The sequence below is a fragment of the Arvicola amphibius genome, chromosome 13 (genome assembly GCF_903992535.2).
Source record: "Arvicola amphibius chromosome 13, mArvAmp1.2, whole genome shotgun sequence".
Taxonomy (NCBI): Eukaryota; Metazoa; Chordata; class Mammalia; order Rodentia; family Cricetidae; genus Arvicola; species Arvicola amphibius.
Window position 1 is genome coordinate 987,192 of NC_052059.1, and position 27,283 is coordinate 1,014,474.

At 36.0% G+C, this 27,283-nt stretch overlaps 1 protein-coding gene and 1 non-coding gene across 3 annotated transcripts in view; one reads left to right on the plus strand and one right to left on the minus strand.

Annotated features, from left to right (window-relative positions):
- The first annotated feature begins 1,242 nt into the window (after nucleotides 1-1,242).
- The window catches only part of Nalcn (sodium leak channel, non-selective), a 240,345-nt gene continuing 214,304 nt past the window's right edge, over nucleotides 1,243-27,283 (plus strand). For both annotated transcript variants that reach the window (XM_038310269.1, XM_038310270.1), the window contains exons 1-6: nucleotides 1,243-1,350; nucleotides 4,651-4,833; nucleotides 9,832-9,915; nucleotides 11,068-11,207; nucleotides 11,305-11,433; nucleotides 26,200-26,354. In XM_038310269.1, the coding sequence (XP_038166197.1) occupies nucleotides 1,243-1,350; nucleotides 4,651-4,833; nucleotides 9,832-9,915; nucleotides 11,068-11,207; nucleotides 11,305-11,433; nucleotides 26,200-26,354 (799 nt within the window). The remainder of the gene's footprint in view (nucleotides 1,351-4,650; nucleotides 4,834-9,831; nucleotides 9,916-11,067; nucleotides 11,208-11,304; nucleotides 11,434-26,199; nucleotides 26,355-27,283) is intronic.
- LOC119800555 lies at nucleotides 19,258-19,363 on the minus strand. Its single transcript, XR_005283048.1, has one exon. It is a non-coding gene; the product is annotated as a U6 spliceosomal RNA (small nuclear RNA).

Here is a 27,283-nt window from a genome sequence, read left to right on the forward strand (position 1 = left end):
CAAGACAGAACAGGGCCCAGCAGTGACAGGACAGTAGGCTGCATTTCCAACTAACAATCACTGGCAGAATATGAGCTGATAATAGACAACTATGTAGCTTGATATCTGAGGTCAGGTGGGCACAGTCTCCATGAATAAGGTGAGAAGATCCAGAGAGTTCTCCAGCATCCTGTAAGTTCAGCATGGACCGCAGCTCAAGCTGAACTTTGGGTTGTCACTCAAAGTCCACGGGCACCCAATGTGCTGGTTTTACTGTGTACAATTTTACAAAGAAGTTAAAACACAGAAGCAGGTGGCCACAATTTCAAATCAGCCAGATCTACAAGAGTTCAAGGCAAGCCAGATCTATAGAGTGAGACCCTGTCTGAAAAACCACAAGCAGGTAAACAAGGCTTGGTGTAGTGTTAATCAAATGGGGTATGTTACTTTGAACTGAAGGGTGGTCATGGAACTGTGTGTTGACAAAGCTTGAATCATGCTGTAATTACTTGTGATTTGATGTATAGTAGGCCCTTCTTCAATAGCTGCTAACTTTAGAAAGTAGCAGTAATATCCACAGGGAGGTAACATATATAATAGGATGTAGATAATGTGCAATTGTGGAAACAGGTGGCAATCCAGCATCTCATCTTCAAGTGCAGTTGTTGAAGAATTGAGTTTAGAAGAGCATGAACACTTTAGGTGGCTACTGCTTAAAAAATGAAAACAGCTTCCAACTGTGGAATTTTTCTCCCTATTGTCTGTGGCCTTCATCCTTTCTGAGAAGGACAAAATGGAAAAATCATATTGGGATTATGGTTGGAACAGAACAAGCATGTGAATCGCATATTAAAATGATAGAAAAAAATCTCTGTTGTCCATGGCCATGATAGCAGCTCCACAAAGCAAAGAATTTTCCAGCAATTTGTGTTTCCTATGAGACAAGTAATTTTGTTCCAACTGTTTTACAGCAGTTGTCTCTAAACAGTTCTTGAAATTCTTAAGGTTTTTTTATGACTAGAAAGAGAAATTTGGATTTTATAGATATCAATTTTATCTCATTCTTTTTCTGTGTCTATATATATATGCATTTATTATATACAACACCATAGAGTACATGTATGATTTATCAGAGCATAACTCATGCATGAAGGACTCAATGCTTTTGATGGGAAAGGAGATAGGTTAAGTAGCTAATAAAGCTTTCCATTTTCCTTTCCCCAGACTCTGGTCTTGTACTTGATTTCCAAAACTAACTCCAGCATGCTCAAAAGAAAGCAAAGCTCCAGGGTGGAAGCCCAGCCAGTTACTGACTTTGGTCCTGATGAATCTCTGTCAGACAACGCTGACATACTCTGGATTAATAAGCCAGTAAGTTATTTCATTAATAAATTCAAAATTTATATACCTTTAGCTTTGAACTATGGTTGAGCTGCAGTGTAACGTGAATGTGTCCTGGAGTCTGGTGGTTGAGTTGGGAATGATTCAAATTGAAAGAATGAGGTGTTGCTATATGTTCCTCGCATAGGAAGATACAGTGTAAGACGTCTGTAATCTGCCTTCTGGTCCCCTTCCTGCTCTGCATACACTGTCCTCAAATTGTACAGTGTAGAGATAATTCCACCCTCAGTTGACCTAAGATGAGCTACTATTCTTACCCACATGCTTTCTGTACCATGTTCAATAGTAATTTACTTAGGTGGAGAAAGTTGCAAAATACAGTCCATTTCTGAATAGTCTTTACTTTGATTCAAACATGTGCCTAGTATCTCACAAGTTCATGCATGTTGAACATGAGAGGAAGACCTATCATGCCATGCATCACTGCATGTTAGAGGGTATAACAGTTGCTACTGAGCCAGGAAGCTCACTCTTAAGTCTGAGGAATGCAGCTCCATACAGTAGAATAGGAGTGACTTCCTTCTTAAACTTGTAGTTATAAGTGCTGACGCGGAACAAATTGGCAATGAAACAAACTGACCTGGGGGTCTCACAGTGCTTGCTCTGATCCTATGCAGGACAAAAATAGTCAAGCTGATTTCCTCCTGAGCTTCACTAGCCTGCCCCTGGAAGACTTCCACAGCCCGCTCACCAGTCTTTGTATGCTGTACTCTCTAATGACATCATCCTTCTGCTTTATAATTATTGAAACATCCCTGGAACTCCCACTGTAAATTAAAATGTGCTGACATTTCATCAACAGTTCTGTGTGAGCAGGCTCTCTCCTGGCTAGTGACCACCCCTTTCCCGTGTCTTTACATCACCCACTGGAACCCTCTGCTATCCTATACTGTCTAGTTATCAGTACTGATATCTTTTACTCATATGTTCTGGCCTTCAGGGTTCCATCTCATTTCTTTTGATAGGGTAAAACCTCTTTATTCATTAGGGCCATCTAGATTTTACATCCTCCTCATTTGCCACTTCCTCAAATGGAGAGAATGAACTTCTCTTCACTTATCTAATTTTATCTAATTTCTCTATAAATATAAGGGAACATGTATACACACAGAGAGATATTTGTTCCTCTGTTCTGTACCCACTATTGACCAGAGTAAAAAATATTTGAACAAAACTTGCATCTGTAATGTCTATGTATGTATTTTTCCTTCTTGTTCTTTCAGAAGGAGATTAGTATAACACGATTTTACATAACTTTAAGTATTATGAATCATTCTCAAATAATTGAAAATATACCAGAGAATATATGTAAGCTGTACATAAACTTTACCCATTCGTGGAAAGTTCCCAGGTCCCCTCATATTTGAGCATCTGCTGTCACTACAGATATTGAGGGGCAACTGCATATGTTATGTATAATATCTTGCTTACTCTACTACAAATTGGTTATGCATTGATTATGCTATTTGTATGTCCCCAAGACCAGCATTTTTAGAGGCATAGTTGGTCTTCTATTCACATTTAGAGAACTAAACTGACTAGAAAATAAACCTCTCACTAACATTCTTTTCATGTCTAGTTCATCCAAAACTGTCTAAAACATTGAGAGATAGAATTATAGGTATAACCCCAGAGTCACTAACTGAAATTACTAATGATTAATTATAACTCTTCAAGCTCAAAGCCAATTTGTTGTAAAATAGCCCATCTTTCAAATCACCTGGTAATTAGGTTTTTTATATTGGAGTAGTCTTGATAGGGTTGAATTTACATTCTGACATTTGTTGAAGGGTTTTTCCAAACTTCATGTTTGAAAACTTCAGTACATCAACCCTTAAAATACATTGAAATATATATGTCTTCTGTGATACAAAATTGCTGGCATTGTGTTTTATATAAATATTGTTATTCTTGGGCAAATACTAAACTCTACTCATCATTATACAAGTATCTGAGTCTTCTCAAAGTTCTGTCAGACATACTTTATTTTCAGCTTAAGGCTTGCTGGTTTAAGGAGCTGGATGATCCATTACTAAACTATACCCCTAAGAAGGAGTATAAAATTAGCAAATTGACATAATCACACACAGATACACACATATGTATATCCAAGATGATAGTCAATAAATAATACTTGTTATGTTTGAAAATTGTGCACTGAGTAATTTAGTAGAAATATTAATTCCATGAGGTTAACATGTAGATACAATTAATCCTTTTCATCCTAGGCATTATTTTTATAATGAAAGTGTGCCTGTGAGTACATTAAATATAAACCCATTTGTTTTTATATCTTTCTTCTTAGTTTAGGGTTATTTTAGGGTTAATTAAAATCTTTAGACAGTATATCAATATGTGTCTGGAATTGCATAAAAATTTAACTTTAAAAGAAATTGTAGGCTAAATATGTTCAAATGTTTTCTCTGCAAAACAGTTACCCTCACTCATTATCTTTTTTTCTACAATAATAATTTTATTAATTATTTTTAAGTTTTTTAAAATGTGTGTGTGTGTGTGCATGCGTGCGTGTGTGTGTGTGTGTGTGTGTGTGTGCGCGCGCAGGTGAATGTGTGGAGAGTAGAGGTCAGAAGACAGCTTTTTGAAGTTTATTATAACCTTTAACAAAAGGTGCCAGAGATTGAACTCAAATCGCTAGGCTTGTAAGGCAAAAGGGATCTCATGGGCCCAGAAGTGTCTTTTATGTAGGGAGATATGTGATATATATTTTTAAAAACCTGTGTGTAGGAGTGTTCTATATCAATCCATTTTAAAAATCATTTATGATCTACTATGGAAGACCATTGTTTAAGATGCTAGAGAAGTTACAGTAAGTAGAACATGGCTGCTAATCCTGGGTGCTTCCTGGTGCCAAAAGAAAGAAAGAAAAGTCACACCCAGGTTCATTGAGAGTAAGTTGCTATATTACATAGAGAACAGAGAACAAGAATTTCCCACAAAGTGGTCTAACCACCTTCATCTTAACCTTGGGTTTAGTGTCTATTAATGTATAACCAAAGGATGTTTGTTAATCTTTTCAGAACCGTGGTATGCTCATGTGGAAAATAAGCTGCTTAGAGAAATAGGCACTGTGATATGTGTGAAAATATTGAGTGTGCTATATGAACTCAGTAGATGTTCTCTTCTTCCTCCCCCCCTGCACTAGTGGCCTATTTTTAACCTAAGTGTGTGTTTTCCAAATAGCATGCTTTCTAAGACAAGCCAAAGATCTCGGTTCACAGTGTCATAAAGCAGCGTTGGCCTTTGTTGCAGTGGGTACACTCTTTGCTCCGCATCTGTGCCATCATCAGTGTCATCTCCGTGTGCATGAACACACCCATGACCTTCGAGCACTATCCTCCTCTTCAGTACGTGACCTTCACCTTGGACACGTTACTGATGTTTCTGTATACGGCAGAGATGATAGCGAAAATGCACATCCGGGGTATTGTCAAGGTGAGTGTTTTCTTGCCATTTAAGTTAACAAACTAAGAACGTCGAATATTTTAATCAACTCAATAATATTCTTGTATGAATATCCAAATACAACACATCTTTATATTATTGAGATTGAAATTTTTAAAGAGCACAACTCTAAAAACTGGTAGAAACATGCCACATAACTTTAATTGTGTTTTATAAGGTACAAAGCCTCAGGATATCTTTAAAGAAGCTATTTGCTTTTAAGTATGTGCTCCGTGAGTGTAGGGTTGGGTGTATTGTGCCACACTGAGATAAAGCCATGGACTATCATGGTTATGGACCCTCAAGGGGGCATTTTAATATTTGTTGATGTACTGAACACAAGATAAATGTCACTTGATAAAATCAGAGCATGATGACATTTAGCTGGATTTCATAAACCTAGGTGGTTTGAAGATATAAAAGGATAAAAAGAGGAAATGAGAGCTAAAGGATTCTGGGAACTGGAAAAAAAAAGAATATGTGTATCTATCTGATTGATACCCTTGGGAAATAAAAATAAATTAAACTTTTAATAAAAGTAAAACAAGAAAAGAGGGACAAGTTTTGACACAAGATCCTGGTTCTATAGCACTAGCCTGTTCAGACATATGGAAAGATGTTGCCTCAGGAATAGCTTACATTGTTCCATTTAAAGAGAGTAGTACAGTGTGGACTTTAAGGCTTGACAAATGACATTGATTCAGTTTGTCTCTCATGTTTTGGGGGAGGTTCTGAGGCATGTAAGACCCCATTCAAAGAGTGGGAAGCCTTAAAATGATTCTTGACATAGAATTAGCTGTCACTTTCTTTGCTTCTCTTTATCTATTATGCATTGTGGCTCTATTCTTAATAGAGAATAATGACAGCCAATGTACCATGGTGTGCCTTTCTAATGTGTTGCTATGAATCACAACCTGCATAAAGATCAACAATTAAACATCTGTATATCATTTTAAAGAAAATCTAAGCTATTTAACTCATGTCAGAAATAACTCTTTATGCATTACTGATAATGTTTTCATTTGCTTTCCAAAACACCGTCATTGTATAAGGTGAAATTAACAGTAATTTCTCAGGTAGGTTAACTTCAAGTTGATGTTCATACTCACCTGATTGTTATAATTACCTTTAAGTTGCTTTCTTGGATTTAGGACTCACACAGGTCCATATATTGTATTTGATTTAACTATTTACCAAACTCAAAAATATTTTTCTGATTTCAATCTATAAGAAAACGACAAACTAAAAATGAGAACCAGATAAGTATATTTCTACTTTTAATTAGAAATAATTAGAGTAGATGCACATGTAGTGTCAACTTTTATTATTCTGCATTGCTAATATTATCTTGAAGTAGTCAGAACATCACAGCTCATTAAAACTTGTGATTAAATGCTAGCTGAAGTTTCTGTTAAATCTGAGATCTGATTGTCCTGAACAAAAGTTTATTTTTCATTATCTTGATCCTTGGTGTTATTCTCTAAAAAAATGGTGGGTGTCCCTAGCAGGGCAGTGGTTCCCCCGAGGACCAGCAGCAGGTCATGAGGAGCAACAGGTTCTGGAGGTCCCAGTGCGGTCCTAGCCGGTGGGAGACCGCTGCAGGTGACAGATATGCCATGCAGAGGAGTTTGGGTATAGAGTTTATTTAGTGAGTTATAGAGGGAAAATGGTGGTGGGGGGGGAGAGACAGGTAGCAGCCACCTCTCCTAAAGAGGGACTGAGAGAACAGGCTGGAGGAGGCAGAAGATCCTCTTGCCTTCGCAGAAGGAGGGGAGTGGGCGGGGATTGTCTCTTAAGGGGACAGGGTGACCAGTTACAGGACAGAATATGGTCACTAGAGTGTAGCAGTTAAGTGATCAACAACTGCCGATTTTATGACCTTAAATCCAAACCATAGCTTCATCATTTGGTACCAAACACTTCTTCAGCATGCATATCATAAAAGACAGATTCTGAGCAAGTTAGATTTTACATTCCACTCTTGATTGCAAAATGAAAGTTTTAATATTCAGTGTTAGTAAAATGTTACCTGCCACAATAAATTTGTTACTAATTTAAATTTTATTGTTTTGTAGTTTTATGTTTGTGCATTGTCTTGTTTTTATAGTTGCATGACGACGACCTTTTAGGGATAAAACATCAAAATAAAAATGTTTCTGTCCACAAAGATTTCTTGAAAAATCCCATATTTCTCAAGTAAATTGCTTTGCTGTCTTCAATTAAATATGTTAACATTTTTAAAACATTAATTAAGTGGCTGTCTGCTATAAACCTCCTATTTAATCCACTTGCCAGCAGTATGTCATTGCTTCTCAGTTCTCCTGTCTCTTTACTCACAACTTGCAAAAGGATACTGCCTTTGTTCATTTATAGGGCTGAAGTTTGTGTTTATCTACACATGTAGAGTGATGTCATGAATATCTGTTTCATTTTTTATTTTTTATCATTTATTTTACTTTTTTGAGATTATACTGTTTTGGTGTGAATGTTGGGTTCACCCAGGTTCTTGAAAATAAAACTCAGAGGTACCTTAAGAATGAATTTAACCTTTCTTGGCTGCAGGGTGGATCCATCCCTAAGGGGTGAATGCTTTCCCTTTGTCCAGGGCTTCTTTTATTGTTCTCCAATTTACACCTTAGCCAATTGATTTCCATATTTTCAAAATAACCTGATTAACTTCCAAAGTAACAGTCCCAAGTGCAAATTCTCCATAAAGAGGGTACTGCACTGTGATGTTTTCTGGGGTTCCCCCAACCAAGTTTTGCATAGGCTTTGTATCCTTTGGAAACTCTCAGACAAGATTCACATAGGGAGACAAGAGAAAAGAAGGGTATCTGCTGAATCAAAGATGGATTAGGGCTAGGTGCTAGCACTCTGGAGCCAGACTGGTGTAGCCCAGCAGGAGCACTCCCACGTTGTACTATAATTACATTTCCCCCTTCCCTTTCCTACCTCCAAACCCTCCCATATACCCCCTCCTTGCTCTCTTTTAAATGGCCTAAAAACAGATATATATAAGTATCATTGCATAGACTGTGCAAGATGTGTTTATGTATTTAGAAATACACACACACACACACACACACACACACACGAGAGAGAGAGAGAGAGACTGAGACACAGAGAGAGAGACAGAGAGAGAGAGAGAGAGAGAGAGAGAGAGAGAGAGAGAGAGAGAGAGAGAGAGAGAGAGAGAGAACAGAGAACAGCTGGTACTTGGGAGAGGCCTGAGGAGTTGGAAGTAACAGATAGCAGCTGGCAAGGATTCATAGAGTCTAGTGGTCTCTGGCAGCGCCCAGCATATCCCTAGAATTCCTACTATGGTCAGTGAAGAGGAGTGAGGGGTTTTCATCCATGTATACCAGGATCTAATTTGTGCCTGAAAAGATTTTTAATTGCCTCTCTCCAGAAGTACTCCTACTGACTAAATCTCTAAAGGAAAACCCAATTAATTGAAATCATATATATTTGAGGTGCTAAAGACCATTCTTTAATCCCAGCACTTGGGAGGCAGAGGCAGGCAAATCTCTGTGAATTTGAGGACAGAGTGGTCTACAGAGTGAGTTCCAAGACAGCCAGGGGTATGGAGAAAAAAAGCTCGTCTCAAAAAGCAATAATAAATAAATAAATAAATAAATAAAAATAAATAAAAAAATAAAAAATAAAAAGTATGCATCTACTGAACACTGTTGGAGTAAATAATTAACAATGCTAAGACATACTAACACGAGGGCCCTAGGATGCTTGGATAATAAGTCACATGTTCATGAAGCTGCCAGTAGGTATCATTTGTGATTGCAACGTTATATCTCTCTAAATGCATTTGTTGTCTCTCTTCGTTAATTATTTGCAAGGCACTTTCAGATAGTTTCTTAGACTGGATAATTGATTGGCAGCCTTCAGTTGTTTACCTTTTACAAACTGACAGACAGGTCTTGAATAACTCATATCTTCCTTGACAAGCATGACAATTTCTGCCCAAAGCCCAAGATTTCTCTGCCCTCCATTTTTTATTGACACTTTGTTATTCCAGAGGGAAATTCTCATTTCAAATCTCATTTTATTGAAATATATATCATAATCTCAGGATAGAGGCCCTATTAATAATGAAAGCAATATATCTTCATTTTCTTTGACCATATCCTCCCAATTAAAGTCACCATATCTTTTCTTTGCAAACAAAGGAAATTTTCTCCTTCGGTGTTACTGCCTGGTTATCTTTCCTACTAACAGTAATTCTCATCCATGTATAACAGGATCAAGCAGTTATAAAGGCTTCATGTTGCCTATTGTATGCTCTGGGCCTTCGCTGCCTAGGACCTGATGTAATTAGTTGCCATCTGTTATTACATGTTGGGTGTGTGAGGCTAATAGTGTTATCATCCAGGCAAACATGCAGACAAATGCAAACCTGACCCTGCCCCTTGGGGACCTGGCAGAGGAAGAGTGGCTACCCCTGCATGCACTTAGTCAGTACCCTGGCCAGCCAGGGTCCTATGGCTGCTACATCACTAAGGTAGTCTGTATGCAGGTGCAAAGGCCCTTTAAGAGACAAGTCCCGCCTACTCCCACTCTCTTCTTCTGTCTCTTTCTTTTTCTCTCTATCTTCTCTCTCTCTTTCCCCTCTCTCTCTCTTCCCTCCCTTCCCCAATAAACTTCCTTCCCATGTAAACTCTGTCTGATGGCATGTTTCTCCCCCCCTACAAGGGGTTCCGCAGTCCCACCTAACACCGGACCACATATCATTACAAATAGAACAAATACTTTCCTTTTAGAATCCTGAACTCAGAGTTCTGCAAATTACCATTTTATCAGTTATTTGCTTTAAAAATTGCCATTTTAAAGTGCTAAAAAAATACTCTGAAGTCGTTTCATTGTGATACGAAAATTATGAATAGTTTGTACTGAATTAACCTTTGACTATTCCCATCACAGAATTAAAAAATATTAATTCATTTACCTGACAATCTATGTGGAATTTATTTTCAGGGTGATAGCTCCTATGTGAAGGATCGCTGGTGTGTTTTTGATGGATTCATGGTCTTTTGCCTCTGGGTTTCCCTTGTGCTACAGGTAACTAAATATGTTTAAATCGCAAAGAGTTGTTTTGAAAAGTGGGCATTATTTTCCATTCGAAATTTACCTAGAAACATTGAAGAATACATTTCAAATGTGGTTATGTAATTTCCTATATGTCTATTTTACATGATCATGGATAGAAAACTAATTGCAACCTTTAAATTATTGGTAATTGCAAATGTGAGTTCTTCGAAGAAATTAATATTAAAGGTAGTTTTTCCTCATGAAACAACTATAAACATATTGTCAATGATTTTAAAAATTAGGTATCTCACTCCAAATCTTTTATTTTTTTCATTGACAGTATGTTTATAGACATGTGAAAAATAATAAAACAGAAAAACAGAATAGTACCGGGAGGGAGTGTCAGTAAATACTGAAATTGCCCAAGTTTAATTTCCAGTTGCTTAAAATACCCTGATCCCAAGAGGTAGGTGTTGTTAGATTAAAAAAACTGTGTTAACATGATACAAGAAAATGAATAGACCAGTTGAAGGTCACAGGTTACATCCGTAGTTAAACATTTTGTTGTTAGAACAAAACAAGTCATACTCATACCATAAACTAAAACATTCTGTAGGCAAACTACTCCCTGGGTGGAATCCAAAGTTATCTCCACAAGGGAACTGGAATCTTAGTTGGACCTTTAGACTTTTGTTTGAGATAGAAACATATCCACTTTTCTATTCCTAAAATACAATATTGGATATTAGTAGTCTGGATATTAGTAGGCTCACATTTTTGGGCCTCCACAATTTGTTTGGTGAACAGAGTTTTGTTATTATTTTGCTTTTACTAAAAGTAAGGGGCCATTCTCCATACTTTAATAATATTTTAACACTTTCCCTATTCTTTTGTTTCATAAATATTCAAAGACACTATAAGTGAGAATAACTCAAAAGTTGGCATTTTATTTTATGATAAAAAACAGTGGCTTGGAGACCCAGAACATGGAGATTTAGGGCACTTATATTAGTTGATGTGTTTGTTTCTCTTAAGGTAGCTATAATGTCGAGATGTGATCTTTGGTCGAATACAATGAGGGTAAAGGCTAAACTCAAAGAACACTCTTGTGTTGCCTATTAATTCCACTGCAATGATCAATGCTAAGGCGAAGTCTAAGTTTGTGTGTCTCTTCACCTGTAGGTATTTGAAATAGCTGACATAGTAGATCAGATGTCACCGTGGGGCATGCTGCGAATCCCACGACCACTCATTATGATCCGGGCTTTCAGGATTTATTTCCGATTTGAACTGCCGAGGACAAGAATTACAAATATTTTAAAGTAAGCACAGCTTGGTACATACATTAAGGGGAACATTTATGGAAATTTTGAAGGGTGTTTTTTAGTCTATTTGAGCTAACTTTTCTCTTTTCCCTAGGCGGTCAGGAGAACAAATCTGGAGTGTTTCGATTTTCCTCCTTTTCTTTCTACTTCTGTATGGGATTTTAGGAGTTCAAATGTTTGGAACATTTACCTACCACTGTGTTGTGAACGACACAAAACCGGGGTAAGTTTCTTTGCCACACTTTAGGTCTAGGTGATTAAGGACATTATTTTTGTGTGTGTGTGTGAAATTGTCAAATGCTTTAAAATCAGTGTTTTTGGTAATTTGTATTCTTTATTCCTTGCCAATTTAGCATTGTTTTGTCCAAATTTGAGGAAAACATAAACAACTAGCCAGATAAAAATGTATAACCTGCTGGGAAAGAATATTAAATAAAGACAACCTTCCTGAGAATAGCCACATGGGGAGTGTGCTTACAAAACTTTGGAAGATATCCACGGTATTAGATTGTTAGGAAAAGTGAAAACCTTATTCTTATAATTAATATCAGTTTCCTGTCTGATTTCAGCAACATTTCTATATAAGTGGAAGCTACCTGTTTCATCCATGTGTTATAAGACTGGTGATTAAGATACAGTGAGAGAAAAAAATAAAAATAAATAAATAAAAGATACAATGAGAGTGACGTAGCTACTGATGGTATAGGTAGAGCCTGATCTCGTGCATAGCAACCATTACTAAGACTAGCACTGATACAGAGCGGCAGGAGGAGAAAGCAGAGCTGACTGGCAGCCTCTGGATATATAAGACCAGTGGCATCCCTTTGGTATTGTCTGGGCATCAGACTTGGAGATTCCAAGTTCAGTTCACAGATGTTCAATAGTTTGCAACTGTACAGCGTAGGGCAGAATGCACTGAGGCAGAAACTGATATGAATAGAATACATTCTATTCATATCTTTGAGCAGGGATTGATCTGTTTACAAACAAACAAAGGACAAACAAATTACATTTAAGAAAAATCTCAATTGGGATCATAGAATCTGAATTTACAGCATTTTGTTAAACTTTAAAGGAGACTCATTTATGTCTGCATAAAAATCCATTTGCAGGACAGTTAAGGTTGCAGAAAATTGCAGTTTTTATAATATTTCTGATGTTTTGTATTTGAAGGCTATTCTTCATAAAAGGTATGCGTTTGTATAAGTGAAAAAAAGTTGAACTACAGTTAAACGAATCTATGTTTATTTATGCATTTATATGATTATACTATATAAATAATGATAAAATTGGTTCAGTTTTAATGTTTTTGTCTGAGCTCGTGTAAATTGCTCAGGTCATGCCTCTGTGACTTGTATATAGATTGTCTTCTGAAAGCATGTGCAGGGTTTTCAAAAATTAAAATGGACACAGTAATTTACACAAACTTCACTGTATTTTCACTGGTTAAACATCAAAAACCTCTTAGCAAATATGCTCATGGTTTTACCTTCATTTTTTATTTACACGTGTGGGGGGCATGCCTAAGCCATGGCATGCCTGGAGGTTTTAGAGGACAGCCTGCGGTGTCAGTTCTAATCAGTCCTCTCCTCTCATAACATGGATCCTAGGGAGGGAAGTCGGATGATCTGGTTAGGTACTAGGTCTTTGTACCCTTTGGGCCATGGTGCCAGCCCTATCTTACCTTTATTTAGTATTTATATACATGCGTATCCCAAGGACTTACAAGTTTTTCCTGGGTTCCTGGGCGTGTGTGTGCACACTACACCTTCTGTGAGTGTGAATGGTGACAAACGGGGCTCATTTCTACCACTTCACGTAACTTCATAAGAATTTCACATTTAGTTTGTTTGTTTCTGAGACAGGGTGTAATGATGTATATGAACATGAAATTTATTATAAAACTGATTACTTTAAAACTGATTTTTAAAAGTGATAAAAACTAAATCCTTATTTTCTCTCCATTTTTATTTCTCCAAAATAGCTACAAAGGGTGATTTTTATAATTAAACTTTGGCTTTCTGAGTACATTATTTTCTCCACTATCACAATTCTATTAATTTTTATTTAATAATTTTATTGAGTCTTTGTTGACATGTAAACGCTTGTATGTAATTACATATAAGTATAAATAGTATGTATAAATAAATATGTATGTTCATACTTATGGAGGCTCAATATTACATCTTTGCTCAAGAGAGACATGAGTTTTTAGGAAATATTGCCTTCACAGAAAAATGATAAATATTTCTTCCTACTTTATTTTTTAAATACTTTTATCATTCTTTTATTTATTTATAAATACTTTGAAATATATTTTGAATATTTATTTATTCCTGCTAGCTGCCCCTCTAAAGCTATAACCTCCCATCTTCCCACAGTCTGTTCATTTATAACCCATAGAGCCAAACTAGTGTGGCCCATACAGTAAGATGAATACTCATAATTAATAAATGAGATTAATAAACTAGTTCCTTTCTTCTTTATAAAATTCATAAATGGAACTCTCTGCATCTTAACTTTGGTTTGTTGTAGTGGTGTTGGCAGTGACATGGAGACTTTCACATTATGACTTAATTATAACTAATGTGTTAATATTTTTTAGTAGGGTGTGCCAAATTTTGTTTTCCAAAAAACATACTTATTTTTGTAGCTTGTTAACACTAGTCTAATGTTTATAAAATACTTCCTGGTTGTCCTTCTAGTAGTTGTTGGATTTGTTGAAATCAGGCATGTCTCAGTCCTGATGTTAGTGATTTATATCTTTTCATTTCCTTTAGGCCCCTCTTTCTAGTTTTATGCATCTTTTCCCTCACACATGGAAGAAGCTACAGAGTTTCTTTAATGTTCTCTGCTGTTACTTTACTTTCCCGGTCCTTTTGTTTTCTTATCATAACTGTTTCTTGCCACAGTTGGTTTTGTAGAGCTTTATTTCTCTTGTTTCTTCAGATGAAACATGTCACTGACTTAATAATTTCTCTTTTTAAATACAAAGTCTTAAAGACATAACCTTCCTTCGGAGTATGCCTCTAAGTACATTTTCAAAATTTGATATTTTGTATTTTAATCAATGCTTAATATAATTTTTTCATTTTTCTTGTCATGAAAGCTGTGTAGAAGTATTTTTTGAATGAGAGAATTTTCAAAAGCAATACTTTATGTTGCTATGTAATTTTATTCTATTATGATTTGATAATAATCCCTGCAAGAGTTTCATTAAGGATCATTTTGAGCAGTGGTATATGGTCTAAATCATCACTGCATGAGAATTAGAAAATTCTCAATTTTTTCCTGTAATTTTATCAGTGCTTTGGTCTGGTTAACTGGTGATGTTCCAGGATTTTTCCTTTTTTTCCCTGACAGTTTTTATCAAACTATGAAATAACACTACTATGTTTTCTTAACATGACAGGAATTTCCTTTTTTTCTTTTATCTCTGTCAGTTTTTTTTTCTTTTTCTAACTGTAAACTAGAGTAAATGAATGAACACAAAGTGTCCTTGTCTTTCTGATGAACTGACCTTTCCATATTCATGAATTTCTAACAGTTTCTGGGTTAATTTTTGATGCAGAGTATTCAGTGAATCAAAAAATGACCTTTCAAAGTTTCCTTTCACAATAGCAATTAGATTTTGAAATCTAAAATAATCTATTTTTGTTTAGCCAGCTTTTGCCTAATTGACATTTTCCTGTAGCTATTTAAAATTAGATGTGCATCAATTCTTTCCTAGACTGTCAATAAAAGGAAGCAAATGTCAACCCCACCTGAGCCACTAAACTAAGGCCCGATTGGTAAGGATGGGATTAAGCTCATTGAGAGGAGCTAAAATTAAGAAGGAATCTGGAAATAAGTGAGTTTGTCACAGTTGGCTAGAGCCCCTAATTCCACTGTTTTACACACACATGCGCGCGTACACACACACACACACACACACACACACACACACACACACACACTCTTATATGAGGAACAAACCAAGCAGTAGACACGAAATGTATTTTGTTTCTCATAGCAGTATGAACAATGAAAACAACTGGAACTCCTATACACTGTTTGTGGGATAGAAAGGCTGAGTCTGGTGCCATCTTTTCATATGTGAATTTTAAGTCTGCAGATGGATCTTTTCCTATGATCTCCATTGTGTTCTATGGAGTCACTGACTATCTCCTGATGCTGAACTTTAAGTCCTATGTACACTGCGACTTTGCACATGAGGTCTTTCCAGCTCTTGATCTTTCAGACTGGGAGTCGGGCTTCCACCTCATGTGGATCCTGGATGCCCGATCCTGTTCACATCTCCATGTTGCTGGCCACTCCTGCTGTTCATACCATGTGTGCCTTGTGCACTCATGCTTGTTGGTGGGAAATGAAGTTTCCTTTCTTATGTGTTATTATTTGAAGTTTTTTAAACAACTTTTTTATTTATTCATAATGCACTGGAAAGTATCAAACTTTTTATTTTTACTATTTATTATTTTACTAATGAACATTACAGTTTCTGGATATTTATTTATTTAGCATTCTTTAAAGTTTTCATTCATGAATATAATGGGTCTTAGTCATTTTCATTCTCTATGACTCTTCCGCATAAGGCTTTTATTCAACAGTGAGTTGTTTGAAATGGATGGAGCTGGCTTCAACGTCGGTATCTTTGCAGCGGTACCCAGAGTTCTGCCTCCTTTTCTTCCTCTTTATTACTTCTTCTACAACTTTGTCTTTCTTCTTGCTTGCTTACTTCATCCTTGTGTAATTTTCTCATTATTTTGCAAGGTCAATAAGGCAACACTTAACCAAAAACTAATTAGATAAATTATGTCTTTTAGTCTTTTCCTTACCCATAATTCTAGGATTCTAGCAAAGAATTAATACTTGTTAATTGTTTATATGAGGCATGGCTGATAGAATATTTTAATTAGACAGATAATGGTAATGAATCCCAAATTGACAAGAAAGTGAAAATAAAGAAAAGTAAATCACTAAATGTGAGAGAAGAAAATGATCAAAAATAGAAAATCTTTTTTTAAAGCAGATAAAAGCAATGAATTATTAAGCATGTATGGCAGGGAAATTGAAGAAAGTCAGGAATAAAGAGAGTTGGTTATGTGTGTGAGGGAAGAGACAAATACAGGAAAGAAAATTTGTAGCTATTATTTTTTTCTCTAAAATTAGACTGTTGGGTATATCTACATTATTCTATAGATGGGTAAGAAAGTACCAAAAAAATATCATGTGGGTGAGAGATAGTATCTATCCGAGTGAGGGACAGGGATAACAGCTAAGAAAGAACTTTCACAAATGGAGATGGTGCAGGTTGAGCATTATTTTATTAATTATTCCTTTACTTTTGAGATTATAATATAATTGCACCATTTCCCCTTTCATTTCTCCCTCTGAACCCTTCAATAGGTCTCTCCTTCCTCTCTTTCAAATTAATAACCTCTATTTTTATTAATTATTGTTACATTCATATACGTATATGCATACATAATTATAAATACACAAATACAGTCCATATTTGACAGTTGTCAATTAGGTATTGTTCTGGAAAACTAAACTGTAACACAAATAAACACAGACATATTTGAATGATATTTAAATTAGAATATGAACTTCAAGAACAACTGGGAAGAGGCATGAATGAATCCTGAACTCAAGCCCATAAGTTACTTTATTGAGTCTGCACGGCCATCTCCATGGTATTCCCAGTACTGAGAACTGTTTGTAACTAAATGTGTACTCAAAGCCCCTTTTTCATTATTATTATTATTATTATTATTATTATTATTACTACTACTACTACTACTACAAATTTTCACCTCCTCCGCTCCTCCCATTTCCCACCCACTCCCCCTTTTCCCCCTCCTCCTCCCTCTCCAGTCCAAAGAGCAGTCAGGGTTACCTGCCCTGTGAGAAGTGCAAGGTCCTCCCTCCTCCATCCCGGTCTAGGAAGTTGAGGATCCAAACAGATTAGGTTCCCACACAGCATGTATATGGAGTCTTGAAATGTAAACACTGGCTCCATTTCACCCCCATTATCCTGAAGATAGAAGTCGTCACAGGGGACTTCATAAAAGCTTGCAAGAGATTTGGTTACAAGAAAAATTTTGTTTCATTGGCAGTGACATAAACTAACTACAGAGCATGATTTTAACTGAGAAAAGCCATGGACAGACAAGTGCTTTATAGTATCATTTATGTATGGAATCTAGAAAAGTTGGCCTATGAAAGTAGCAAGGAAGATGATGCTTATCAGAGGCTGGCGGTTAGCACGATGAAGGAAGGGGAACTAATGATAAAGGATACAAAATTCTAGCCAGATGGGAAGCATAAGCTTTGAGAACTTATCCTCAGCAACATGAGCAGAGTCTGTCATAATGTATGGTATAGTTCAAAATAATTGGAAAATAGATTTCAAATAGATCATTACAAAAACATTACTGAACATAATTCTTGATTAAATAGCTTGATTTGCTTGATTCACTCATGCTTTACATATGTATTGTGTGTGTGTGTGTGTGTGTGTGTGTGTGTGTGTGGTATTGTGCTAAAAATAAAACACAGCTATACTTTGTCAATTAAAAATAACATTAATATTGACCTTGGGAAATGGCTCCATAGATAAAACACTCGCATACAAATATGACGAGAGTTCTGGGCCCTAGAACCCACAATTATGCCAGACAGTCATGGTGGTATACCTCTGATCTCAGCACACAGAAGACACACACAGGGATCCCCAGAGGAAGCTGGATAGACTAACTAGCTATACTGGAAAGCTCCTAGTTCAAGTTAGAGGCCCCATTGAATGAATAAGGTAGAGCACAATCAAAGAAGTGTCCCAATGTCAATCTACATAGACACACACATTCACACACACACACACACACAAGCACTCATAAATGCCCCCACACATGTGGGCATGCATACACACAAGTATACATACAAAAACAATATTTACTCATTTTATCTAATAAAATGTATCTCAGTCAAGCAATAGCTATGGTTATGCTTGAAGTATAAATGTTGCTAAGGGCTGTGAGGATCTCTAGCTTCATATTCATTATTTTTCCACATTTTTATGACTTTAGACTAATTAACTTTTACATACTATCTTCTTGATAATGGGGAAACTTTCTAACAGAAGGCTATGTATCGTAGGTATCACCACTGAACTATGAAATGTATCTTGTTTGATTTGTGAGGCAAAAAGGATAAAGAGTGAGGTAATTAGTTGCATGCACCTTTACTTCTAAATGACGTGCATTTCTTTAAAGCATATAGAAGGACCCCTTAGCCACGTCTTCAGCAGAATTACCAGTCAAGGCTGAGATTCTTTGATAATGAACTGCAATCTAAGGCAATTACCGAAAGAGTAATGAGATTTGACTAAGCAAAACAGCTCATTTCCTAAAGAAAGTTGGAAAGGGCAATGGCCTGTGGCAGAAACAGGTGCTGCAAAGTGCCAAATGTGATAGCACACATCTGCCGCAGCTGAAAGAGGAACCTGCAAAGACCAAGCGGCAGGTCAAATAGAAAAGATGAACACTTACCTGACACCTTATTATCACCCCTGAGAAATGAAAAAAAATGTATTCATGGTTTCATATAAAATAATGAAATCTTATTCCCAGGAGTGAGGTGATTAGAATAGCTTTAGGGCAAGTAAATGTACGTGTAATACATATAAAGCTTTTCATAGAGAAGGCAGAATTCAACCAAGAGTTTAGGTGTTTATTTGTGCTGGTTGGACCATTTAGTGGAGGAGGTAAGGAGCCATGCTCTGCAGATAGCTAGGGCAATTCTCCCTTATATCTACAGGGAAATTACTAATGACTTCTTATATTCTAAGAAGTTTCTGGAAGGATCACCCTTCCTTGGGGCAGCTTATAGAATCTGGCAGTGTTTTATACATTATCATTAAATAGTTGTGCTGGAAAAAATGTGAAGTTGGATTTGAGGGAGTTTGATATTTCTGGTCCATATAGAATTTAGGTAAACTGAAAAACAAAATTAAATTACTTATAAATTCCATTTACAAAGCATAACACACAGAAGGGTTCATACCACGAGCTTGCATGGCATCCTTGTGCAGAGGCCATGTTAATCTCCCTGAGTCATTGCAGTTTTAGTTCGTGTGCTGCTGAAGCAAGCACAAAAGATAATATCCTTTTATTCCTACCCCTAAGAACAAGACAAATGTGGTGTGATTTATCAGAATAGATATTCACAATTGGCTTTGGTGCAGAAGTGTGTATATGTGCGTACGTATGCATGTATGCATGTGGGTGTGCACATGTATATAATTCTTTCACATCAACTTATTAAATTATGTTTTTCTTTTTTTGATTTTTTAGAACCCACAAGGTAAATATAAAAAAAAAGCCTACTGATACAATAAATAACAAAACCCCTAAGCTGTAGTATTCTTTGTTGCTTATGAATTCATTAAATATTTCCTTTGCGTCTTTAACTTCTCAGGAATTTTCAGCTTCACAAGTACATGCAGTTTGCCCTCTGTGAATGTCTTAGAAAGTAAGTTTGATTTGAGAAACTAAGAAGTCAGCATTAGAGCTGGAGTGATGGCTCAGCTGTTAAGAGCACTGGCTGCTCTTCCAGAGGAACCAGGTTCAATTCCCAGGTCACACCCATCTGCAACTCCAGTTCCAGGAAATCTGATACCACATCTTCTGACCTTGGAAGGCAATAGGCACACACTTGGTGCACAAATACACATGAAGGCCAAACACCTGTGCGCATAAACTAATAAAATTAAATTAAATTAATGCAGTTAACATTTTCCTGTCTATTTTTAGGTCTTAAGGGAGTCAAAGTGCTAGCAACATAAATCAAATAGTTATCCATAAGAGCTCATCATAGGTGTATGTTTTGAAAAACTAGTAAGTAAATTTTGTGACAGCCAAATATGCAAAACAGTGGGTTCTCATCTTCTGGGTCTTTTTTTTAATCAATTAGAAAGAAGTTACAATCAGTTATTAGTGCACCAGTTCCACTGTCCCAGCTTGAGGAAAGTATGTTTCTTTCTCTCTTCTTCACTTGGTAAATCTCTGCATATGTGATTGAACATGACTTGGAATGGTATCAACTTCTTGAGTATGAGAAATTATATTTAAATAGTTTCTTGAGTTGAGAAAGCACTGAAGAACTACAGTTGTCAGTGAATAGTTGATAAGTTTCTCCTTCTCTGCTGCTTCCCTCTAATTCCCCTTTCTCTCTGCTGTGCACATAGTGTCTTTCTATTCCCATATCCCAGAACACACATCTCTTGCCAGGACTACTGCCTATGATACTTTCATGAAAGTCACATCAAGGTTTTTCCATTACCCACCACGCCCAGCCTCATTCTTATATGTAGGATTTCTAAGTTGGGCTTTAGAACCTCCTTGAAATTGTCAAGGCTACAAAAGCAGCTCTACACTGCCCTATGGCCCCTCCTTTCCTATCCTATAGTTCACAATGAGCAGCAAAGTTCTTAAGAGAGAATAACTTTCCAGACACTCCATTCCCTCATAAGCAGTGCAGTACAGGAGGAGACATTTAACAAATGGCCCTGCTAAGAACCAAAGATGAACAATTTCTAAAAAGGGCAAGAATAAAACTGAGCTCATTGGTTACATTGAAGACAGAAGGTCAACATGAAACATATTATAATTAGCAGTGATAGTCGTTTGACATCCTTGGAGAAAGATGACATTGAAAGTCAGAGAAAAATTTGAACAGATTGCTAAATGTATAACTAATGGAACTTGCCTGCTTGACATGGAACCTAGTGGTTTGAATTCCATCCATATGCTCTACATGGTGTCAGGAGTGAATTGCCTATTTCTCCCCTGAAAATGCACACTATGGCAAGTGAAAGCCTTCTCTAGAAACTACAGGGAAACCCTGTCTCGAAAAACCAAAAAAAAAAAAAAAAAAAAAAAAAAAAAAAAAAAAAAAAAGTAAAGCCTTCAACTCTGCATTTGGCTCTGGAGAGTCTTGCACATTTGAGATTGTTAAATCATACCTGTGACACCTGTGGTGGTTAGGTTTTATTGTTGAATCAATACAGACACCTAGGAAGAGAAAATTCCAGTAAGGATTTATTTAGATGAGTTTGGCCTGTAGGCATGTCTGTGGAGGATTATCTTGAGTGTTGACTAACCCAACCTACTTTAGGCAGCACCATTCCATAGAAAAGGGGCTCTAGAATACAAAAGAATGAAAGAAACTAGGTAAGTAAGCAGGCATCAAGAATGCATTTATTGTCTCTCTGCTCTTTAATGTAGACGTTATGTGACTAGCTGTTTTGAGTTCTTGCCAGAACTTCTCCTTGAGGATAGACTGTAACCTAGAGTTTTAACCAAATACACACCAAGTTGCTTTTTGTTGGGGTGTTTCATCACAGCCATAGAAATGAAACCACAACAGGGCACTGGTTTCACTCCGGCTCTACATAACCCTATCTTCTTTAAGTGGAAGTGGGCTAAAGCCATCCCACTTTTAAAATAATTGTAAAGTTTCTCATTTTACAGAGAGGAATCCTAGGCTAAAGTGTCATTGCTCAAAGTGGTTAAGTCAGCTAGCCACTGAGGTAAAATGATAATTCTTGGTTTTTAACACACAGCTTAATGTTCTCTGTGTTAAGATTAATGCTTGAGTTAAAAACATAGAACTCAAATGTTCTCATGTATTATTTGTGTTGCTGTTTTAAACAATTTTAGCAATAGTCTCAGAAAAAAAATTCTTAGATCTTAAATTCCTACATGGTGTTATTTGTAAATAGGATATTCTGTTAAGAATTCAGGGAAGAAACGAAAAGAAAAGCATATGCCTGGAGGATAATTAAAGCCTTTGGAAAAACAATTAAATACTCAGAGGGATTCCAGTACTTGTTTTGAAACATAGACCCTATTAAATCCAGGAATTTAAAACACTAAAAATCCATGCCAATGTGTAGGTATAGCAATAAAATAAAAACACAAACACAGAGGCGCTTAAATTTAAATTCTTAATTAAAGAATTTATTTATGTAGTTATTGTGTATAATGGTTGAAAGACACATTCATCTATTCAGAAAATAATTATAAACATGTTTTATGTATTAGTTCCCCAAGAAATAAAAAATTCATTGGCTGAAATGATATGAATATAAATGAAATTTCTTTTGATAGAGGTTTCCAGACCAATATATGAGCAGATCTTCACATTGGCAAACTGGGCAGGAGCTGGTGTTGCAGGCATTTGCGCATAGAAAAATCTTCCTATTGGAAGGTCCTTAGTGTTTTCTATTTACAGCTAGTAAGATGAAGCCCATTCATATAGTAAATGTTGGCATGCTTTATTCAAAGTCTAGTGAATCACACCTAAAACTTACACTTTAACCCCAGCACCTAGGCTGGAGTTTAACCAAACAACACAGTACCATAAATTGAATGGGAAATTTGCCCATCACCCACTGTGTGTCCAGCACTGTTTTAGTGAGGTTACACTTGAGAACAATTGAACTTTGAAGATAAACAACAAAGTAATGGTCATATAAACATGAATTGCCCTTGTCTTAATGGTGAAAAGTACAGCACTTTTAGAAATTATAGCAGGAAAATTAAGGTTGGAGGAGAGGCATCACTGAGAAAAAGCACCCAAGCTGGAGCCTGAAAGCCAAAATATGTTGAAAGGCCATGACTGGATCCCCTGGTCCATTAGTATAAAGCAGGCAGAAGGGTGCTAGAAGTCTGGGGATTTTAGTGGTGATTAAGATAGAAACATAGTCCTAGACTGTCACTTTCAATAGCCTTGAGAGTTCCCTTATCTTCCTGTGACCTTGATCAGGCAAACCCAACATTTGTGTTTTTGACACAGAAAATAATTATATATATATAGATATAGATAGATAGATAGATAGATAGATAGATAGATAGATAGATAGATAGATAGATAGATAGATAGATCCCCATGGTCAAGTCCTTCACATAAAATGGCAGAGTGTATACCTAGCCTCTTATGCATCTTGAATAATCAACATGTTACTTATTTGTAATTATAAATATGTAAACTCAAATGCTCTGCAAAAGAGGTGAATTCCTGAAATTAGGCAGCTAGGGAAAATGCATGTGAGCTAGAGTTATCATCTGCAGTTGCCATACGTCAAATGACTGACAATGATGGTTATTGGCAACTAAACCAGCGCCCATTTTATATCCTGAATAATATAATTGAGCCCATATATTTTCACCCTCATTCTGGAAGGAAATGCCATCTACCAGATGAAGAAATGGAGGCTCAGAGAAGTTTTATACATGCCAGAATATTGATCCAGAATACACACACAGACCTGCTCAAGCCCAGTTTCTTTTCCAAATGATTGAAAAGTGATATTTATACAAGCTTTCTGTATAGACAGAAAGCACTCACTTGCATTGCTGTTAATTTTCAGATCTGAAGTTATAAAGGTTTGGGCCAGCTCATCCATTTTTCATCTCTGACCTTCACCCTGCCTTTCTTGAATACAAATAATGACAAACTAAGTCATATACACAGTCTCTCAGTTCAGGTCTGTAAAAAATGCTTCTAGGATTATGTGCCCCAATCTTTATTGTAATGTGTTCATATGATGAGATTTATGTTATATTTTATTGTAATTATATAATCATTTTAAAGACACAGTTAATTAAGTATAATATGAAATTCTAGGCTCCTAGTTACTCTGTGTTCCTTTCACCATTAGAATTGCCTTCCTGTCTCTCAGATGAATAAACTGAATTTAGAGATCTTAGAATCTTTTTATCACACAACCAGCAAATGAGGAGCTGCGACAAAGCTTTAAAACACCCTCACTCTAAAACCCTGCGGGCCATTTCCCATACTGAACTGACTTTGTAGGTGTCAAATCAAAAATAGCATCAGATTAGACTTACAGAACGATGAATCATTTGGCTACAAATGAGAATATGATGTGAAATAAGTAAGTCATGTTTCTGCATCAAACCATATTTTCTGACTCGATCAAGTAGTAATTTTCACAGTTAGAGCCTTCTTTTTCTTTTGTGAGATCCATAGGATATTTTTAAAATGAAATTAAAGACAGAATGATTGTTTAACCATTTACTCACTAAGAAGTGTAGACAAAAATAGCCAGTTTTCAGGTAAGAGCAAAGCCTACAGGGATAAACATGTAGTATCTGAATTCTGTGTGAGAACAATAACGTTTTCACTATAACTGAGGATTAGGCCAGGCACCAGGATGTGTCTGTATATACATGTATATGAAACAGTTCAGAGGTTACAATTTACATTAGATTCTAGAGAATTATGTCTTACAAGAGGAAGGAAGCAATAATTGGAAGCATTTAAAGAGGCGTTAGGAAGGTAGGTCAATCACTAATCTGCTTCTTATATAAGGAATCAAGTTTGGATCCACAGCATTCATGTAAACAGCTAGGCACTGAGGAGAGTGCCTTAAACTTGGGTCTGAGGAGACAAAGATATGGGATCCCTGGAGCTTGCTGAATAGCCAGTTCAAATCAGTGAGCTCTAAAGTTAGTGAGTCAGCCTGTTACAAAATATGATATAGAAAATAATTGATGATGATAACTGGCATTGACTGCTAGCCTCGACATATATGTGCATGGATACTTATACAGACATGTGCACACGTACACACAGAAACATACATACAAATGAGGCTATGATAGATGATGATAGACAGGTAGGTAGGTAAGTAGATAGCCAGATAATAGATAGATGATAGATAGATAGATAGATAGATAGATAGATAGATAGATGATAGATAGATAGATGATAGATAGATGATAGATGATATATAGATAATGTGAAATAATAGATCAATAGATATATAGATGATAGATTGATAGATAAATAGATGATAGAAAACTTATTAAATGAAAATATGTTATCCAAGAAGAAATTACTTTCTCAATTTTGTAATAAGCTTAAGGTAAGTTTAAGGAACTTAGGAAATCTCAGAAGCACTGACACAATGGGTAATATCCACAACAGAATCCTAGTCCGGAAGGTTTGTAGAGTTATGCAGCCTACATTATGCCCTCTGCACAGTCAACATAAATGACCTCACATGGCACATTGACGCATTTTTGAGGGCTTGGCATGAGAACTTCAATCCCATTCTAGTGATAACTTTAGAATCTATGAAGAAATCCATCACATAGACAAATCCATATACAAATTAATTTTCAGCCTGTCCAAAACAAGATGAAGAAATATGTCACTGTCCGTCTAAAGATCTTCAGTTTTCTTAGACCTATCAGTAAACCATCTCCTAAGTTTTTCTCTTACCAAGATAATAGACTTTCTTCCTTTCAATTCTCCTTATTTGTCTGACTCTCTTTCTAAAAGGCACAAGAATGAACATACCAAAAAGTCCAATATCATTTATAAGAATCCTAATTTGTAATATGAAAAAAAGCCCTTCACCACCTAATGTTAGCTGAAAGTAGAGGAATATTAAAATGTTTGCTTAGTAGTACAGAAGCTTTCTGAATGACAAAGTCCAATACAAATTAGCATCTCTTCACATCTCTATGCTTGGCTTATTGCAAAATTATTTTCTAATAAAAATCAAATATATATTATTGAAAATATTTGTTTCATACAATGTATTGTGATGACAGTTTCCCCTCCTACAAGTCCTTCCAGATTCTCTCATCTTCCTCAACTGTCCAAATCCATGCCCTTTCTTTCTCTTTCTCATTGGAACAAAAACCAAAGAAACCGCCAAACAACAACAAAAAACCACAGAAAGAATATAGTAATATTATTTTAAGATGCTCTAGGGAAATGAATCACTTATTATTTGAGAATGTTTACTTCTTGTGAATGCCACTTACAAATTACAAAGCTCAATTTGTGTCCATATACAGCAGTTATTGATAAAGAATGACTGAATAATTAATTATTCCAATCAATACTTACAACTATCAAAATATCTAACACTTTCATATGTTGTTTACAGGAATGTGACGTGGAATAGCTTAGCTATTCCAGATACTCACTGCTCCCCAGAGCTGGAAGAAGGCTATCAGTGCCCCCAAGGATTTAAATGCATGGACCTCGAAGATCTGGGACTTACCAGGCAAGAGCTGGGCTACAGCGGCTTTAATGAGATAGGTCTGTCTTACTGTTAAAATATATTTTCAGTTCCTATTTTATAATGCTTATGAAATAAAAAGTATAATTGTGTAATATTTCATTAAGTATTAGTAGTAGTATAAAAGAAACAAATGCAAAATTCAATTCTATGCATATATTATAATATATTTTGCTCTGTAGGCTGTGATAGACAGATTCTTTGTAATAAATTGTATATCTATAAAGAGTTAATGATCTCATTTTAGGCTATTTTTCATTTGTAGTATTTAAAGTATTTGCTGAATGAATAAGATTTAGGGTTGCTGATTCTCAAATAAGTAAGATTTGACTTTCTTCCAATAGTAGCTAACCATAGCAACCAAGGTAAGTCTCAAAACATGCAGCATGGGACATCTGTGACTACAGGAGCTGAGAAGTAACGGGAACAAAAACAGCTAATTAAATACTATGGATATGTCCAGTCTGTGTAAGTCATAGATGGGAAATGCTAATCTACAAACAAAAAGTGCTAATGTCTCTATTTCTCTTCATCTTCTCTGTTAAATGCTGAAATGTGCTATTGCTTACATGACAGAATTAGTATCTTCTACTTAGTTAGCATCACTCTGTTTGTTATAAATCCGTTCCAGGTGCATATATTTAATTATTAAACCCAAAATGGGTTCTACACAAGAATTGTATATTTTGGTACTTGTTATTGAAATCATTTTCAGTAATGATTGAGGGTTATGTTCTTTTGGAAGCCAAGATTTTTTTTCTTGACTTTGATGTGCAAAACAATAATGGGAGATTTCATGGTTATAGAGGGGTGTGCATCAGTCTGTGGAAGCTCCATAATTGTGTATTAACTCTGTACTATGAACTTCAGGAAAGATCTGTGAAGGTCTTAATGTTATTAAGATATTTTACTAAGTGGCACAGCTATAACTCCCTGACAGTATAATGCA